This window comes from Giraffa tippelskirchi, chromosome X, assembly GCF_054371585.1.
Source record: "Giraffa tippelskirchi isolate mGirTip1 chromosome X, T2T-mGirTip1v1.2.pri, whole genome shotgun sequence".
Taxonomy (NCBI): Eukaryota; Metazoa; Chordata; class Mammalia; order Artiodactyla; family Giraffidae; genus Giraffa; species Giraffa tippelskirchi.
The window spans coordinates 41,784,317-41,804,444 of record NC_137289.1 but is presented as its reverse complement, the minus strand read 5'-3'; the positions used below and the strand labels follow the sequence as shown (position 1 = coordinate 41,804,444).

Genomic DNA, 20,128 nt, shown 5'->3' with positions numbered 1-20,128 from the left:
GAAGGCTGGATAGACCCCACTCTCACGGGTCTAGAAGTAGACCTGTGATTTCACATTTGCTATGATTTCTACCATGCCTGCCTACAGAGATGAAAGCTTGGGGCCCCATCCTCAGGGAGAGTAAGTGATGTGCAGTTCACAGGAGCCCATGGAAATAACTCTGATAAGAACAAAACTTTCTGACATGATGACCACCCTTGATAGGGGCCCTGTGACCAAATCTGTGTTCACACACTCACTCATTCAATCTGCCCAACCCACAACAAGGAGGGCACTGTTTGTAGATGGGAGCCCAATCCAAAGCCCAGTGCAGATGGAAAGTCTCAGCACCGGAGGAGGGGAGAAACTGGATGTAAGCCTGGGTTCCTTGGAGGAGGCAGGGAAGACTCAGCACAACCCTGGCCAGGTAGTGAGGGAGGGGGGCATTTGCACAGGGCCGCAAGGACCCTGTGACTGACGCACTGTCAGGATATTTCTCTGTGTCTCCCCATCACACACTCAGCTGGTTACCGGATATATGGAATGCAACCTTCTCATCCCCTGGGAGGTGGTGCTGAAAATTACAGAGGTGAGGCTCCAAGCAGGTGGGGAGAAACTTCACACTCAGCAATTTTCATGAGGCTCCACCACAAATGCAGAGACCCCTGCCTCTCTTTCCCCCATTAAAGCATTCATTGGCACTGAGGTCAGCAGGAGTGTAGTCTGGACAGAAGAGGTTGTGAGGGACCCTGTGTACAGCATGAGCCTCCCCATGACTGGAACATGTCCTTGTCTTGATGGGCAGAGGCCCCTGATGTGTGTCAAGGGAGCATGACCGATGCCCTGGCCATGGGTAACTCAATCACTCCCTAGAGGCAGTCCCCGAGGAGGGGCCTCTTTTCTCCTGTAGAGACAGGTACATCATCCAGTAGCAGGGCTGGGCACCCATAGGTGGCTGCTAACTAAGTGGGGACACTTTGCTTCCAGAAAGAGTCTCTCTGCTCCTATCTAATGCTCTAGCTTTGTCTTTCTCCCTGACAACTCCGTGCCTGTTACATCGTCCCTCTTTGCCTCTGCAAGACTGAATGTGACCTCACTCACACCACGAGGGTCCTTGTTCTGGCTCTCCTGAGGGTATCATCCATTGACATGGATGTTCACTGGGAGCAGTAGGGGGCATTCCCCTTGAGAGTGGGGATTCGAGGAAAGGCACGTTCAGCTTCAGAGGGCCTGTGGTTTTCTTGGGGGTAAACCAGGCGTCCCTCAACAATCATTGTCTGACCTGGGCCTCTGAAGGAAGCATGGGGGCTTCTCTTGTAGGAACCCTCCTGGGGCTCAAGTCAAAGTCCTCCCCATGGCCAGTACGCCCTATGGGACCTGCCCCTCGTTACCTCTCTCATCCAATCTCCTGGCTCTGCCTCCATCACGCTGTGACAGTCACATCAGCCTCCTCACTGTTTTCACACACACGACACTGAGTTCCACTCCCCACTTTTTCCACTGGCCATTATCTCTGTCTGGGGTACTCTTCTCCCAGAGAGGCATCTCTTCTAGGCTTTTGCTCAAAAGTCACAATCTTAGAAAGAACTTCCGTGACCACTCTTTCTAGACATGATCCCCTCTCTCTATTTCACTATCCCGATTTAATTTTAATCACGGCAGTTACAAACGCCTGAAAAATTACTTAGAGTTTGGGGGTGTATGATCCCAACAGAATGTACATTCCATGAGGGCAAGGTTGATTTTCTCCTTCCTAACACTCATAGTTGTGCTTCACACATACATGTGCTTCACACATGACTGAATGACAGAATGAATAAATTTAAACTCGTTGAGAGAGGCACAGCTAGACAGGCTGAGGATTCTGCTAGGGAACATATTCAGGGATGACAAGATGATGACACAGCTGTGGTCTTTATCTCACCTACATGGTGTCCTTGGGTCCCCTTGGAGATGACCCCTTTTCTAACAGAATGGAAAGTCCTGTTGTCCTTTCACATATCACTCGCAGTCAGCGACAGAGGCCGTCCCCACGCCAGGCCTTCGGATTCCATTCTCAGTAGCTTTATCTCTTCTGCCAGTTGGGGGACTGTGGCCGCCTTTCCCCATGAGACCTATTCTGTGTTAAGCAGGAAAGCACAAACAAGCACCAATGCCAATGCTCAGCACAGAGAAAATTCTTTGAATGCTTCCTGTTACAATAGTGGCCACCACAGAGGAGTAATCTTCAGTTTATGAAGACTTTTTTCCGAGTCCAAGAGTGTGGCAATCTGTGGGGTTTTCCTCCTGACTTTGTCTTTCCACCCTTTGCATTATCATCCTGGGAAGGTTGGGGAATCTACGTCTGTTGTTCCCCAATCTCACCACCAAGAGGCGCTCGAGATGAAACAGTTTTGTCCTGGGATGTACCGCTGAGGGGTAGCGGTAGGACCACCCACTCTGGAAGGTACCATTGGGAGAGTGCGTGTGACAACACAGAGGGTCCCCTGACACCGCGTCGGGCATCGACCACAGTTCCCAGCGGAGGCACTCATGGCGCCACTGGGTCCAACCGCATTCGCTCCACTCCGCCTTCCCGCCGCATTTGAATTTGAGTGGACACTGATATTAAGCCGCAACTTTCTTTGTCTCTTTTCCAACTCCACCCCTTCGTTTTGACATGGTCACATCCAAGGTGGGGATGGCTCCAGAGCGAGAGATTGGCTGCCGCTTTGGGGGTAAGGCGACCGGGAGATGGCCGGAATTAGTTCTTCCGGAGCGCGAGTATACGCGGAAGTCCGGCTACTCCCGCCCTCCTTTTTCTCCTGCTCAGTTCCCATTGGCTGCCTGTCTTAGACAGGCACTGAGGTCGCGGAGCTGGACCTCTGGGCGCGAGGCGTGTGTATACCAGTGCGCCTGCGTTCGTTTGCCCGGCTTTTCAGAGTGTGCCATGTTTTCTCCGAGTTTTACCGCTTTTCCCGAAGGGGTTGAATGGCTGCCTTGGTTACTGGCGAGGTTCGGCACAGTCAGTGGCTGTGCAGGGCGACCGTGTTTCAGTCTTACTGAGCTCTCCCTCAGTCTGGATCAGATGGCAACGCGCGGTAAGTCGCACAGATGCATGCAATTCATGACCAGGGAGAGGTCTCAGGGCTTGTTTCGTGTCTCTCCCTGGAGAGTAACCTGGGTCAGGGAGCTTGGGGTTGTGTATGGCTACGTGTGACATCACAGATGCTGTTTTGGGTACGCTTGATCTCTCTGAGCCATTGGCCAGGATTGTGGGTGATGGGGTATTTGATCGGAGTGGATTTTGAGAGCCATAGTCCAAAGCCTCTAGGATGTGTGTGCCTGTGTGCCGGGATGTGCATTTTTGGAGCTTTGGGGCACTTGAGTCCCTGGGTGTGAGATCTCTGTGTAGGCGTCTGCGCCCCAGAATGTGAGATCTCTGAGCTTTTGATTCTGGGTCCCAAGTTGTGCTGTCTCTGAGCTGCTTTGAGGAGGGGTTTGTCTTAAGGTGGAAACTCTCAGCTGCTTGGGGTCTGCGCACAGGGTGCAGGTTTTCCATTTGTCTGGGAACTTTATCTGCAGGTTGTATGATGTTCTTGAGTTACTCAAAGTTATGTCTTTCTGCTTAGCGGTTTCTGTATTAACTTAGTAAGTGTCCGGAGTGGTTCGGAAGTCAGTCTCCGTGATGTGAAGTATCTGTGCGATTCTCATTTGTTTCTGTCTTGACGACCTTGGTCTGTTTGGAGGCTCTTTGTCGCAGTGTGTTTGGTCTCTGTCGTATTTGAGGGTCTGAGGCTCGAGTTGTGAGCTCTCTGTGCAGATACTCAGTGACCTTTTTTTGTGTGTCTGGGTATCTACCTGAGCTGTTTGGAGTCGTTGTGTTAGAAATAAAACCTCTTGAGTTCTTGGCTGTGAGGTCTCTGTCCAGGAGCTGAGGATTTGGAAGCTGGCAGATATGATTCCGAAGCCTGGAACCTGACATGCTGACTGTGTGTCATTGAGCGTGTATGATAATTAATTCAGTGGGGCCAGTGTCGGTCTTGGAGGGTACCTGTGCATGTTAGCGATGTGTGTAAAGGGCCTGGCTCCCGACTGTCCTTCAGCAAATGTTTTCTGAGCACCTGCCATATACCAGAGCGCTATTCGAGGAGTTTGTAACAGGACAAAACGGACCAAGTCTCTCGTTTCAGAGACCTGGTAGTCAGTAAGTAAATCAAGGGTGGGTGGCAGGCACTATGAAGAAAGATAATACTAGATCAGGGGAAAGGGGGTGTGTGGGGTATGATGTTATTATTTTATTCAAGATAATGAGGGAAAATCTCCCTGAAAGATGGCAATTAAGCAGAGATGTGGAGGAAGTGAGGGAGCAGGCCATGGGCTTACCTAAGGGAAGAGCATTCCAGGCTGAAGGAGCAATAAACGCAACAGTCCTGGCAGGGAAATCTACTTGAGGTGCTTCTGAATGTCAAGGAGTCCCGTGATGCTCTGAGTTTGTCATGTTTCATTGGGTTTAGCACTCATTGCAAAGGGTCTGGTGCCGAAATCTCTGTTTCTCCCACAATTTGTGGTCATCCGCATTTCACAGATGAAGGACTCAAGGCTCCAACGTGTGCCCTGCACCTTCTCTCCTAGCTATACCTGAAATTAGGAGTGAAACCTTCTGGTCCATGATGAGACAGAAAGCTTGAGTATACCAGCTGCAGGGATGATAGCATCCAGCTGAATGTCAGTCAGCCAGCGGATATCAGTTACAATATGGGAATCGCGCCTCATAACACTGCTACTCTTGATGCAGGGCAGGACTTAAGAAGGAGGAAGCAACTGGGGCAAAGGAGGGAGGCAGGAAGGAGAAGCTGGAGGACAATGAGAAAATAAAACCAATGGCTTCATCACATTGCTTGGATTTGGCCCATTTTACCTTGAGTAACTGGTTGTGTTAGAATATAGTCACCTTTTCTCTGTCCCTACCCATTTTTTCCCTCCCTTTGTCTGTTGTGCCAGGGATACCACCTGGGCCTGGAGATTTCTGTAAATTTTTCAACTACAAGCTCGATTTTTAAATAGATTATCTATTTCTTTTTGGCTCAACTTTGTTAGTTAGTTCCTTTCACCGAAATTGCCAGATGTAGTTATTATAATCATTCACAGAATCCTTTTAATTTCTGTGAGATCTGAAATCTATTTTACTTCCGATATTCGTAAGTGTTGTCTTTAGATATCTTGCTTTTTTTGGTCTACATGAGTAGACGTTTATGAATTTGTATTGATCTTTTGAAAGAGCCAGCTTTGGGTTTTGTTGATCATCTCTACTTTTTTTTTTTCTGATATGTGTTCTGATCGCTATTTCCCTTATTTTGCTGACAGTCTCGCTACTAATGAGGTTTACTAAAGTCCCTGAGAGTTTCCCAAGCATAGTGAAAACGGACAGATTCTAGGGCACTATTGTAGCTGCACTAAGTGAGATGCACCGAGTGCGGATCATGAAATCTCCATTTTTCTTTTTTTAGAATTCCTCAGTTCTGATTGACATGGACAACTTGTCTAGGCACTACTAGAGCAGAGGAATGGTCTTATTTTGTCTCCTGCCAGGCTCTGTCTCCACTGGGAGCATGTGTAGGTGACAGGGGTTTGCTGCCTTCTCTGATGCACAAACCCAAGACCTCCAGTCTAGGAGACTCACTGACCTGCTGTCTGCTGTTCTGAGGAGGCTCTCAGACTATCCTTTCTACAAAACATCCTGATGCAGTCTTGCCAAGCCTCTATCTGAAAGATTTCTGAAGAAATCCGATTTCTATTTCGTGTGCATTTCTATGAGGTAAGATCAATTTGTGTTATGTGGTAGCTGTTATTCTACATATTTTGCCATAGCCGTTGGATCTTAGCCTTGACTGAATAAATACAGAACACACTGAGGTTTCCACAATGCCTCGAGACCGGTGGTTCCCTGACTGCTGGGCGACTCTGAGCAAGTAACATAGTGTCTCTGTGCCTCATTCTTCCATTAGCCACATAGAAGCACTAGCTTGGAGTAAATTTAACTACTTCATGGGGCAGTGTAGAACACTGACCATGTTAAGACAGGGGAAAGTGTCAGAACAGTATGTGCCATATGGTACGTTCCCGGTCAATTCTAGCTGTTGTCATTACTGTAGTTAATATTATTGCTGTTCCACATTTCCCTGGATAGTGCTCCAGGGACACAGTGTCAAGACCACCTTTGACTCACCGCATGGACCTTGCAGCATCACTTCAGCCCTTCAGGGCCTCAAGAATGGATTGTATGAGGCATGGGGGAAGGATTTTTTTTTTTTTTTAGCATAATGAGTATTCGGCTCTTCCTGTGGGGACATTGTGAAGCCTAAATACAACACTGAGGCTTCATCATGTGCTCGTATGGAAAAATTTAGTGCATATTCTCTATGCAGTTACAAGTCTAATGACCCCTTCCTATGATATGTATAATGACAGGAAGTAAGTGGTCACTGGCCAGTTATAGAACTAGAGTATATAAAGTTTTAAAAACCTTACAGAGGGTCATTTAAAGGCCAAGAAACTTCTTCACATAGGTTTTTTTTTTATTTTGGCTTTCTTTTTATCAAGTCTAATTCCCCTGTATCAAATTCTGAAAATCTCAATCTAATGAAGATATGAAAATGTTAATAGTCAAACTTTCATCATTAATGCTTTATTTCTTGTTTAGTTTTCACATTGCCAGTTTTAGTGTGTTTCTTATTTCTTCTGCTAATATTCATGATTTTTAATCCAAGGGTAATGGTATGGATATTTTCATAATTTTCATAATAAAGGAAATTAATTTTCCTTTATTCTAGGAGGTTTGTCATAGAGGATTTTACTATGATTTGTGTCATACAGTATTCTGCCTATGTTTTCTTCCTAGAGTTATATAGGTTCTGGTCTTACATTTAGGTAAATCATGAGGAGATCGTCAGCCATGATTTTGGATGGAGAGTCTGAGGATGGGACACGGGTGCTAGAGAGCGGAGTTGGGGTGGGAGGGGAAAAGGGTGGGGGCAGGGACGGGGGTGTGAGTACAAGCAGAAACGGAAGTGAAGAGAGGCAGGAAGATAAGCTCACCCTTCTGAACCGTGGTTAGCTCTCCATGTGTGCACGTATAATGAAGTCTTTGAGTACTCATCACAACACTATGAGGTAGCATTTTTAATGCTGTCATCCCTTTCGGCAGCTGAGGAAGCAGAAACACGTAGCGGTTAACGGGTGAATGAATTTACCCAAAGTCACCTCCCTGGCAAGAGCTGAGTCAGATTGGTGCCAGGTGGAGAGGAACAGAGACGTGTTGTATCTGACCCCCAATCTGGAACACATTGCGGTGTCTAGTGTACTCTGGATCAAAAGGCAGATCCACATGTCCATCCGCAGGAAACTTTACCGTGTACGGATTGAACACAGTGTCTCCTAAGTGCATGAAAGACCATGGGATGTCAGGTCAGCATGCACATATCACAGAGAACAGTTCCTGGTCCAAATAATAGATACAGTATCATGAAGACATTAACTCCCCTATCTCATACTTTTTAAAAATGAAGAGAACGGAACCTGGAAGGCAATAGATCACATATTAAGGGGTTTTTTCCCTCTCAATTGTGACATTCTAGGTAATTTCCAAATTAACCTATTTCTAGCTTTTAACAAATATTTATTTTTCATTGATTGATTATTATTTACAGTATTGGTTTGATTTCTGTCACACCTCAACCCGAATTAACCATAGTTTTCGGTGTACATATGTCCCCTCCCTCTTGAATCCCTCCCACTTCCCGCTCATTCCCACCCCTCTAGGTTATTACAGAGCCCCCGTTTGTGTTCCCTGAGTCATACAGCAAATTCCCATTGGCTATCTATTTACATATGTTAATGTATATTCATCCATGCTACTCTCTCCATTTATCTCACCCACTCCCTCTCCTCCCCTACCCTTGTGCACAAGTCTGTTCTCTATGTCTGCGTCTCTATTGCTGCTCTGGGATCAGGTTTATCAGTACCATCCTTCTAGATTCCACATGTATGCGTTAATATACGGTATTTGTTTTTCTCGTTCTAACTTACTTCCCTCTGTATAATAGGCTCTGGGTTCATCCACCTCCTTAGAACTGACCCAGATGCATTCCTTTTTTTCTATGGCTGAGTAGCATTCCATTGTATATACGCACCTCAGCTTCTTTATCCATTCCTCTGTCGATGGACATCTAGCTTGCTTCCATGTCTTGGCTACCGTAAATAGTGCTGGAGTGAACACTGGGGTACGTGTGTCTTTTTCAGCTTTGGTTTTTGGAAGGTCATATGCCTAATAGTGGGATTGCTGGGTCACATGGTGGTTTTATTCCTAGTTTTTTGAGGCATTTCCACACTGTCTTCCATAGTGACTGTATCAATTTACATTCCCACCATCTCTAGCACTTGTTGCTTGTGGACTTTTTGATGATGCCCATTCTGTCTGGTGTGAGGTGATATCACGTTGTAGTTTTGATTTGCATTTCTCTAATAATGAGCTTCTCTGGTGCCTCAGATGGTAGAGAGTCTTCCTGCAGTGCAGGAGCCCCAGGTTCAATCCCTGGGTCAGGAAGATCCCCTGGAGGAAGAAATGGCAACCCACTCCAGTATGCTTGCCTGGAAAATTCCATGGACAGAGGAGCCTGGTGGGCTACAGTCCGTGAGCTTGCAAAGAGTTGGACACGACTGAGCGACTAACACTCTAATCATGAGTGATGGAGAGCATCTCTTCATGTGTTTCTTAGCCATCTCTATGTCTTCTTTGGAGAAATATCTGTTTAGGACTTTTGCCCACTTTTTGACTGGGTTGTTTGTTTCTCTGGTATTGACTTGTATGAGCTGTGTGTATGTTTTGGAAATTAATAGTTTGTCAGTTGTTTCAGTTGCTATTATTTTCTCCCATTCTGAGGGTGGTCTTTTCACTGTGTGTATAGTTTCCTTTGCTATGCAAAAACTTTTAAATTAAATTAGCACCTAGTTATTTATTTTTGTTTTTATTTCCTTTATTCTAGGAGGTTTGTCATAGAGGATTTTACTATGATTTGTGTCATAGAGTATTCTGCCTATGTTTTCTTCCTAGAGTTATATAGGTTCTGGTCTTACATTTAGGTCTTTAGTCCATTTTCAGTTTATCTTTGTGTGCGGTGTTAGGAAAGTTATGACCAACCTAGACAGCATGTTAAAAAGCAGAGACATTACTTTGCCAACAAAGGGCCGTCTCGTCAAGGCTATGGTTTTTCCAGTGGTCATGTATGGATGTGAGAATTGGACTATAAAGAAAGCTGAGCGCAGAAGAATTGATGCTTTTGAACTGTGGTGTTGGAGAAGACTCTTGAGAGTCCCTCGGTTTGCAAGGAGATCCAACCAGTCCATCCTAAAGGAGATCAGTCCGGGGTTTTCATTAGAAGGACTGATGTTGAAGCTGAAACTCCAATACTTCGGCCACCTGATGGGAAGAGCTGACTCATTGGAAAAGACCCTGATGCTGGGAAAGTTTGAGGTCAGGAGAAGGGGATGACAGAGGATGAGATGGTTGGATGGCATCACCGACTCAATGGACGTGGGTTTGGGTGGACTCCGGGAGTTAGTGATGGACAGGGAGGCCTGGCGTGCTGCGGTTCATGGGGTCGCAAAGAGTCGCACACAACTGAGCGACTGAACTGAACTGAACTGATGGTGTTAGGAAGTGTTCTAATTTCATTCTTTGCACTGAGTTGTCCAGTTCTTCCAGCACCACTTACTGAAACTGCTGTCTTGTTCCCATTGTATATTCTTGCCTCCTAAGTCAAAGATAAGGTGCCCACATGTGTGTGGGTTTTTCTCTGGGCTTTCTATCTTGTTCCCTTGGCCTTTATTTCTGTTTTTGTGTACTGTCTTGATGACTGTGACTTTGTAGTATAATTTGAAAGCAGGTAAGTTGATTCCTCCCGCTCCATTCTTCTTTCTCAAGATGACTTTGGCTATTCAGGGTCTTTTGTGTTTCCGTACGAACTGTGGCTTTTTTTTTTCTAGTTCTGTGAAAAATGCCATTAGTACTTTGATAGGGATCACATTGAATCTGTAGATTGCATTTGGTAGTATAGTCATTTTCACAATATTGATTCTTTCTACCCAGGAACCTGGATTATCTCTCCATCTGTTTATATCATCTTTGATTTCTTTCATCAAATTATAATTTTCTGTATATAGTTCTTTTGTCTCCTTAGGTAAGTTTATTCCTAGATGTTTTATTCTTTTTGTTGCAGTGGTGAATGGAATTGATTCCTTAATTTCTCTTTCTGATTTTTCATTGTTAGTATGTAGGAATGCAAATGATTTCTGTGTATTGATTTTGTATCCTCCGACTTTGCTAAATTCACTGGTTAGCTCTAGTAATTTTCTGATAGTATCATGGTATTCTATGTACAGCATCACGTCATCTGCAAACAGTGAGTGTTATACTTTCTTCTCTTCCGATCTGGATTCCTTTTATTTCTTTTTCATCTCTGATTGTTGTAGCTAGGACTTCCAAAACTATGCTGAATAATAGTGGTGAAAGTGGACACCCTTGTCTTGTTCCTGATCTTAGGGGGAATGCTTTCAGTTTTTCACCATTGAGAATAATATTTGCTGTGGGCTTATCATATGTGGCCTTTACTATGTTGAGGTAGGTTCCTTCTATGCCCATTTCTTGAAGAGTTTTAATCAGAGCCAATGCCCCCACAGACTGAGGGGTCCACAGGTCATGATTTTAGAGCCCCCACCACTTGATTTACACTGGGTGACTCTGCAAACCCTCCAACCCCTCTTGCGGATACAAACACACACAACAGCACAGCAGAAATTGTAAGCCTGTCTTTGTCTCCTGAGGTAATTGCAGATTTGTGGACTCACTACCCAGAGTTGTCACTGGCCATCCTTTGCTCATTCTTGTCCTGAACAGGGTCACCGCAGAGATGCGTGGACCAGTCTCCCCTAGACTGTGGACGTCTCCTGCCTCCTCTTCTCGTTGTTAGACATCTCATGTTCTTTCGCCTTCATCTCCCATGTCAGCAGGGGGCTGGGCCCATGCACATACACGCAAACACAGGTGACACAAGCACACACCTGTACACACGCATGTGCAAGGCACAGGGACACAAACAGGGAACAAATGTGTCAGTACCTGAAGAACCAGTGGTTCACACGAAATGCAGTGATTTCATATTTCTCATAGGAAAATCCATTCTGATCTTCAAATGTGAAATATACAGAAGTCCAACTTCCATGAAAGTGTGTTCAAGCCTAGATTTTGATAGAAGAAATACAAAGAATTCCATATTTTGCGAAGAAGCAGTGGTGCACATATTTTCATTTGTGAAACAGAGAGAACTCCAATACCATATAGGTTCTCCATATCTTAAGAAAACCAACGCCATGATTTTCGTCTGTGAAATATAGAGATTTCCATATTTAATGTAAGGAAGTCACCACCCAGATTGTCATATATGAGGTATAGAAAATACCATATTTCATGTAAGAAACTCAGCATCCAGATTTTCCTAAAGTGAAATACAAAAAGTTCAATATTTCATGATGTAAATTCAGCACTGACATTTTCATATGTAAAATATAGAGAATTCCATTTTTAACTGAGTAAAATTTCACCCTGATTTTCATATGTGAAATATACCGAATTCCATAGTTTAGGTAGTAATATTGGTGCACAGATTTTGATATCCAGAATATACACAATTCCGGATTGTACATGGGTAAATTAGCACCCAGTTTTTCATGTGTGACATACATAATGTTAAGTACTGCCTAGAGGAAAATTTGAGCAGAGATTTTCCTATATGATATATAGAAGATTTCATATTTTGTGGTAAATGGGTGTCCAGGTTTCACATGTGATTCTATAGAGAGAACTCCACATTTCATGTGGGAAAATTGGCAACTGTATTTTCATATATGAAATATAGACTTCAGGGTTTTTTTGTATGAATGTCTGGGATGGGATTTCCTTATATGAAAGATGAAAAATTTCTTATGTCATGTGTGAAAATCTGTTCACTGATTAATATATGTGAAAAGTAGAGATTTCATATTTCATGTAGGTAAAGTTTTTCCCAGTGTTGTATAATGTGAAATATAGACAGTTACATATTTATGTAATAAAATCATAAGATTTTCATATATGAAAAATACAGAATCCCATGTATCAATATAGCAGAAAAACCCTTCCTCCAATTATCACCTGTAAAATATACAGAAGTCCATATTTCATTTAGGAAAACTTCTAATGTGATGTCCACATGCAAAACACAAAATTCCACATTCACATTTGAGAAACTGTGCCTACAAAACCCATGCTAATATTTTAATATGTGAAGTTTAGGGAATTTAATATTTAGTGTAGGAAAATGAAAGTCTATATTTTCAAATGCTAAACACAGAGAATTCCATATACCATGTAGGAAAATGTGCAGCCAATATTTATAAATGCGATATGAAGAATTGAACATTTCATTTGTGAAATGTAGAGAAATACATATATTGTAGAACACACAACGCCAATATTTTCATATGTGAAATATAGATTAGTCTATATTTAAATCAAGGAAATCTGTGCTCAGATCTTTTATATGGAATGTAAAGAGTACCACACCTCATGTAAGACAAGCTCTATCTAGATTTTCATTTGTGAAATGTACACATTTCGTATTTCTGGAATGAATATTTGCTACTGGAATTTCATATTTGAATGATAGAGAATTGTACATCTCTTGTCAGAAAATTTAATTGAGAAATTCATTTATGAAAGTAGAATTCCATGATTCAGCAGGAAAATGGATACTCAAATTTTCCTATGTGAATAATACAGAATTCCCTATGCTTGCAGGAAAATACGTGCACATATATCCATATGTGAAGCATGCAATATTTCATATATCATGACCAAACATATACAGCTAGATTTTCAGACATGAAATACAGATTTCATACTTCCTGGAGAAAATTCTGTACCCATATTTTCGTGTATGAAATATAGAAAGTTACATATTTCCTGTAGGAAAGTCATCTTTCAGGCTTTCCTATATGAAATATAGAGAATTCCATATTTGAAGTGGGAAAATCTGCACTAATACTTTAATACAAGAAATGTACAGAATTTCATATTTCATGTAGAAAATCTGCACCTAGATTTTCAAATGTGAAATACAAAGAATTCCATTGTTCGTCAAGTTAACCTGCCCTCATGTCTTGAAAGGGACATACAGAGAATTCCATATTTCATGTGGGAGAATCTAAACCAAGATATTCATATATGACATGTAGTGAATTGCACATATTATGGAGCAAAATCAGGGTCCACATGTCATATAGGAAATATAGGGATTCTATATTTCATAGAAGCATATCTAAGGTAAGTTTTCCATATTTGAAACATAGAAAATTCCATAATTCATGTAAAAAATATGAACTCAAATTTTCGTATCTAAAATATACACGTTTCATATGTCATGTAAGAAAATCTGTACCCTGGTTTTCATATGAGAAATGAACAAACGTCCATATTTCATCTCAAAACTTCCTCATCTTGTTTTTACTTGGGAAATATAGAGAGTTCCATATATTTTCTAAAATATCTGGCCTGAGAGTCCCACATACGAAACGTGGAAAATTTCATATGTGATGCGTGAATATCTGTACACTGATTTCTATATGTGAAATATAGAGATGTCATAGTTCAAGTAGGAAAATCTGTTCCCAGATATCTATATGTGAAATTAGAATTACATATTCTATGTCAAAAAATCATAATTAAGGTTTTCTTATATGAAATATGCAGAATCCCATATAGCAATATAGCAGAAAATCTACACTTAACTTATCATCTGTAAGATATACATGATTTCATACTTCATTTAGGAAAATCTGCACTCAGATTTCCACACGTGAATCATACAGAATTATATAATTTCACAGTTGAAAACCTAGGCCCACAACACCTGTGCCAATATTTTAATATGAGTTCTAAGGAGAATTTAATATTTAATGTAGGTTCCTGAATGTCTATATTTTCCAAAGAGAAACACAAGAGAATTCCATATGTCATGTGCAGAATGTGCACACAGATTTTAATAAGTGTAAAATAAAACATTCAGTATTTAAGCAGGAAAACCTTTTTCCAGATTTTCATATAGCATATTGCATGTTTCATGCAGGAAAACCTGTGTCTAGATTTTCAAATGGGAAATATAGAGAGTTACATATTTAGTGTAGAAACATCAGCACCCATGTTTTCATATGTGAAATACAGAGTATCCCCAAACAAGGAGATCTGTGTCCATATTTCTTTATGTGAAATATGAAATATACCAACTTTCATGTAGGAAAATCTTTACCTAGATGATCATTTATGAGATGTACAAATTTCCTAGTTCAGTAATGAAAATTTGCCTCGGTGTTTCATATTTGGACTATGGAGAATTATATACTTCATGTCCGAAAATCTTAAGTGAGATTTTCATTAGAAAACTGCAAAATATTCCATACTTTATTCAGGAAAACATGTGCTCAAATTTTCCTATGTGAAGAATACAGCATTCCATATTTATGTAGGGAAAAGAGTGCAGAGATATCCAGATGTGAAACATACAATAGTCCATCTATCATGACCAAAAATATACAGCTAGATTTCCAAACATAAATACAGATATCAAATTTAATGTAGAAAAAACTACACCCATAACTCATATGTGATATAGAGAAAATTGCATATTTCATCATTCAGGAAAATCATCATTCAGGTTTATATATGCATAAAGCAGGGCATTCAAAACCAGTGCTCTGGAACAACCCATAGGAATAGGGTGGGGAGGGAGGTGAGTGGGGCTTAAGGATGTGTGGGACACATGTATACCTATGGCTCATTAATGTTGATATATGGCAAAAAGCATCACAATATTGTACAGTAATTATCCTCCAGTTAATACAAATAACTTAATTTGAATTCAAAAACGAAAAAAGTGGAAGGAACTCTGCTCAGTGCTCTGTGGTGACCTAAATGGGAAGACAATCCAAAAATGAAGAGATCTATGTATGCCTATAATAGATTGACTTAGATGTACAACGGAAACTAATATAAGATGGTAAAGCAACTCCATTCCAATAAAAATTGTTTTCAAAATATAACAATTCAACTATAGCTCCAGCAGTGAATGAATAAATGGTTCCCCCATTTGCAATATATATGTCTGAGGGGACATTATGCTTTTTAAGTATAATATTTCAGTTAGAGGAAGATAAAAACTATATCATCACATGATATTGTTAGTTAATTTACCTGAGTTATAGAAACAGAGTAGAATGTGATTATCTTGGGCTAGTGGAAATAGACCATGATGGTCTAAGTTACCCACTTTCAGTCAAAGTTTGTATAATCTCACCAAGGAAGATACTGTAATAGGGGCAAGATGGGCATGGAGCTGCCGTCCTTAGCTAAAGACCATAGAGGTTAGAAGACCAGGTCCACCAATAGTCAGCCTCTCAGCAGAGTGTAGTAAAAGGTATATTTCAGCCTTCGTCCATGGCCCTCCAGGTCCTCTGGCCTTGGTCTGGGTAGCAAGGGGTGGAGCCTGGGGACAGGCCAAAGGCCGAGTCTTGCAGAGGTCCAGAGACCTTGCTAGAGACACTCACTGGCCTGGCCCAGGGTTCAGAGCACTAGGCAACCTACCTCTGCCATCCCCACCTCCATGACTCAACGCTTGCAATAATCTGATTGGGTCAGAGTCTACAAGACCCAGCTTCCCCCCCAAAGTTAGGGTAGACTGAGAAGACTGAGGGCAACTGTGGGCTGGGCACCTGGCTCCCTCCTTTAAGGTGGCTGGGCAGGGTATGGGGACCTTGGTAAGAGGAGGGCCCAGAGACTGAGAGCTGCATCTTCAGCTGTGACTGGCCACTGGTGGGAGGACCAAGACTGGGTGCTGGATGAATGCTCTCAGGCAGGATAATCAGCTTGCCCAGGAAGCCCCTCCTCCTAAACAGGACCTTGGAGTGTGAAAGTCAAGCTTGGAATCTTACCTTTCAGCATTGAGACTAATATTTGTTTTGCTAGAGGTTTACAGGAACACAGTTACCTCACTATGACTTTTCTTCAAGAATAGAATATCTGACAGCAAGAAGGTTGTCAGAGCTAATCACATTCCTCCCTCAAGTTTTGTATAAGTGGGCATTCTTGAAAGTGTTTGGAAAGTTCAGGATTGTTAAAGGCATAAGCCACCCATCTCCTTGCATGGCCCTGCAAGAAAATGCTCTCTTCCTTAAACTGCAATGTTCTGATGTTGTTTGTCTAACTAACCCATGGGTACATCAGTTCAGTTCAGTTTATTCAGTCAGTCAATGTCAGTCGTGTCCGACTCTTTGCGACCCCTTGGACGGCAGCACGCCAGGCCTCCCTGTCCATCACCAACTCCCGGAGTTTCCCCAAACTCATGTCCATTGAGTTGGTGATACCATCCAACCATCTCATCCTCTGCCGTCCCCTTCTCCTCCCACCTTCAATCTTTCCCAGCATCAGGGTCTTTTCAAATGAGTCAGATCTTCGCATCAGGTGGCCAAAGTACTGGAGTTCCAGCTTCAACATCACTCCTTCCAATGAACACCCAGGGCTGATCTCCTTTAGGATGGACCGGTTGGATCTTCTTGCTGTCCAAGGGTCTCTCAAGAGTCTTCCCCAACACCACAGTTCAAAAGCATCAATTCTTCCACGCTCAGCTTTCGTTATAGTCCAACTCTCACATCCATACATGACTCCTGGAGAAACCAAAGCCTTGACTAGATGGACCTTTGTTGGCAAAGTAATGTCTCTGCTTTTTAATATGCTGTCTAGGTTGGTCATAGCTTTTCTTCCAAGGAGTAAGCATCTTTTAATTTCCTGGCTGAAGTCACAATCTGCAGTGATTTTGGAGCCCAAAAATATAAAGTCTGCCACTGTTTCCACTCTTTCCCCATCTATTTGCCATGAAGTGATGGTACCAGACGGCGTGAGTTCTCTGAATGTTTAAGCAAACTTTTTCACTCTCCTCTTTCACTTTCATTAAGAGGCTCTTTAGTTCTTCTTCACTTTGTGCCATAAGGGTGGTGTCATCTTTATATCTGAGGTTATTGATATTTCTCCCGGTAATCTTGATTCCAGCATGTGCTTAATCCAGCCCAGCGTTTCTCATGATGTACTCTGCATATAAGTTAAATAAGCAGGGTGACAATATACAGCCTTGATATACTCCTTTTCCTATTTGGAACCAGTCTGTTGTTCCATGTCCGGTTCTAACTGTTGCTCCCTGATCTGCATACCGATTTCTCAAGAGGCAGATCAGGTGGGCTGGGGTTCCCTTCTCTTTCAGAATTTTCCACAGTTTATTGTGATCCACACAAAGGCTTTGGCATAGTCAATAAAGCAGAAATAGATGTTCTTCTGGAACTCTCTTGCTTTTTCAATGATCCAGCAGATGTTGGCAATTTGATCTCTGGTTCCTCTGCCTTTTCTAAAACCAGCTCAAATATCTGGAAGTTCACGGTTCACGTATTGCTGAAGCCTGGCTTGGAGAATTTTGAGCATTACTTTACTGGTGTGTGAGATGAGTGCAATTGTGCGGTAGTTGGAGCATTCTTTGGCATTGCCTTTCTTTGGGATTGAAATGAAAACTGACCTTTTCCATAGTAGGGAAGAAGTATTAAAAAAAAAAAGGTACTTGACTGCTTTGCATTTCAGGATCCATCCATTATGATCCCCATATTATTGTGCTTGCTCAGAAATTTGTTGTGAGCATTGAGTAAGTACATATTGGAACACTTAGAACAGTACAGTGGGTATATTTCTGATGACAGTGTACAATATATAAAATTTGTTTTTTTCCAATACGGTCATTTTGGTTATTTAAAAAGATGATTTCTAAAAATGTGAGATACCCTTTTACTTGCCACTTATAGGCTGTAAAGAAATAATTTCCCATATATTTTAATAGAGAGACTCATATGATACTATTTGTTTAATATTTAAATTTTGCATGGAAATAAGCACGGTTTTCTCTATGCAAAATAACTTGTTTTAGGACAGTAGTATAAACATCTAAAATGTTAGAGTCTAACTCCAAATTTTACCAAATGAGGTTGTTCTAAGTCAGATCCTGCCCTAATTAATACAACTTTTCTTTCTATCGATATTATCACTGTATTTTCAGCACCAAATATGGTACCTGGTGCATCATCTGCTACTGCTACTGCTAAGTCGCGTCAGTCGTGTCCGACTCTGTGCGACCTCATAGACGGCAGCCCACCAGGCTCCCCTGTCCCTGGGATTCTCCAGGCAAGAGTACTGGAGTGGGTTGCCATTTCCTTCTCCAGGGCATGAAAGTGAAAAGTGAAAGTGGAGTCGCTCAGTCGTGTCCGACTCAGTGACCCCATGGACTGCAGCCCGCCAGGCTCCTCCATCCATGGGATTTTCCAGGCAAGAGTACTGGAGTGGGGTGCCATTGCCTTCTCCAGGTGCATCATCTAGGTACTCAATAAATATTTGGTGAATGAAAGAATCTCATGCTCAACTAATTTTCGTCTTTGTAGATGAAATCATTTTAATTATACATTATATAATCTAACAGAGAGATTCAGTTCCAATGTGGGATATTATCTGTTTTTAACACTTACTCAACAAAGTTTTTAATATCCAAGTAATTCATTCTTCTAAAAGAATGTGAGAAGTACAAAACATTAAATAAGAAAATATGCCCCAATCCCCAACTCAGAAATATTCAACTACTATAAGCACTTTGGTCTTTCCTTTATTTGCATTTTTATATGTATGGTTTTTTGATCAACCTGACTAAAGTCATACATTGCTTTTTTTTCAGATTACATGAGATAGATATTATAATAAGCCTTAAAATATTTGTGAATATTTATGGATTATTTAAAAAATAAGTCAACTTATTTTAAAATTTCTGTTTCAGTAAAATGATCAACCTTTCAGTTCCTGATACAATTGATGAGAGAGCAATCAACAAGAAGAAACTCATACCATTCATCATTCAGGTATGCACTCTTCTCCTCTCCTTCCATGAAACTATTATTTGAGGACCTGTTTTACAGACTGAAGGCTCTGCATTTTGCATTGTCTCATTTAATTCTTACAACAGCTCTGAGTTGAGGATTATTTTCCAGATTTCATAGAAGCTGAGATGCAGAAAGATTTCAGAGCTGTACCAAGGTAAATAGTGCTGGAACTAAAGTTCAAATCCAGGTGTAACTGCAAAGCCCTATATTCTTTTCATTACATTTTGCGTTCAAACATACAGAAATAAGCAAGCATGTTTAAGCTCTTAGTTAATTAGCATGCTTGAAGAATAGAAGGCTTTTATTTTCCATCTCGTATTAGGGCGTTATATAGCAGTATTTCCTCATGCAAGGCCATCTCTTGGGATGAGGAGATTCAGAACTTCTAGAACTCTCATGTGTATTCAGTAGACCTCTCATTTAGGCATTTTAAAAAATTCAACACATAACCCACATGGATATACTTACTCTAGTAACTCAGCCTTTTCCTTTAGGGTCGGTATCTTTCAATCGAGGCTAACTAAAAATGCTGTTAACTTGCCTTGGAAATCTGGAAAAGACTATAAAAATGAGGATAGATTTGTTTTAGCTATGCTTTTAACACCAAAGCTTGGATATTACTTTCTGTGGATCATGTATGGGTAAACTTAATACATAATGTCATTACTGAGTGTTATTTCAGTGAAGGGAGAAAAAGACTGTAAAAAAACAGAAAGGTCAAGAAGCAAGTGTTATAAATTGGCTGTCTTGCAGGAAAACTTGAACTTGGCACTGAATTCAGCTTCTGCCATTGGATGTCATGTTGTGAACATTGGTGCAGAGGATTTGAGGGCTGGGAAGCCTCACCTGGTTTTGGGACTGCTGTGGCAGATCATTAAGATCGGTTTGTTTGCTGACATTGAATTAAGCAGGAATGAAGGTAATGAAACACAGTCATGATCTTGAAAATTGTTTATTGGTTATTTTTTTCTAGTCATGCAGACTGTCACGCTTTCACCTAATTGAGGTGATTAGATGATAATTAGAATTAACAGAAGGTAATGTTATAGTGTTATTCAGGAAAACA

At 41.6% G+C, this 20,128-nt stretch overlaps 1 protein-coding gene across 5 annotated transcripts in view; it reads left to right on the top strand.

The window, feature by feature from the left end:
* Positions 1-2,467: 2,467 nt before the first annotated feature.
* The window catches only part of LOC145537095 (plastin-3-like), a 37,865-nt gene continuing 20,204 nt past the window's right edge, over positions 2,468-20,128 (top strand). For 2 of the 5 annotated variants that reach the window (XM_081567740.1, XM_081567736.1), the window contains exons 1-3: positions 2,891-3,059; positions 18,960-19,041; positions 19,816-19,981. In XM_081567740.1, the coding sequence (XP_081423866.1) occupies positions 18,964-19,041; positions 19,816-19,981 (244 nt within the window). In that variant the 5' untranslated portion in view covers positions 2,891-3,059; positions 18,960-18,963. Of the gene's footprint in view, positions 2,697-2,890; positions 3,060-5,468; positions 5,777-18,959; positions 19,042-19,815; positions 19,982-20,128 lie in introns of those variants that run through there. The other 3 variants (XM_081567739.1, XM_081567737.1, XM_081567738.1) reach the window with 3 other exon arrangements.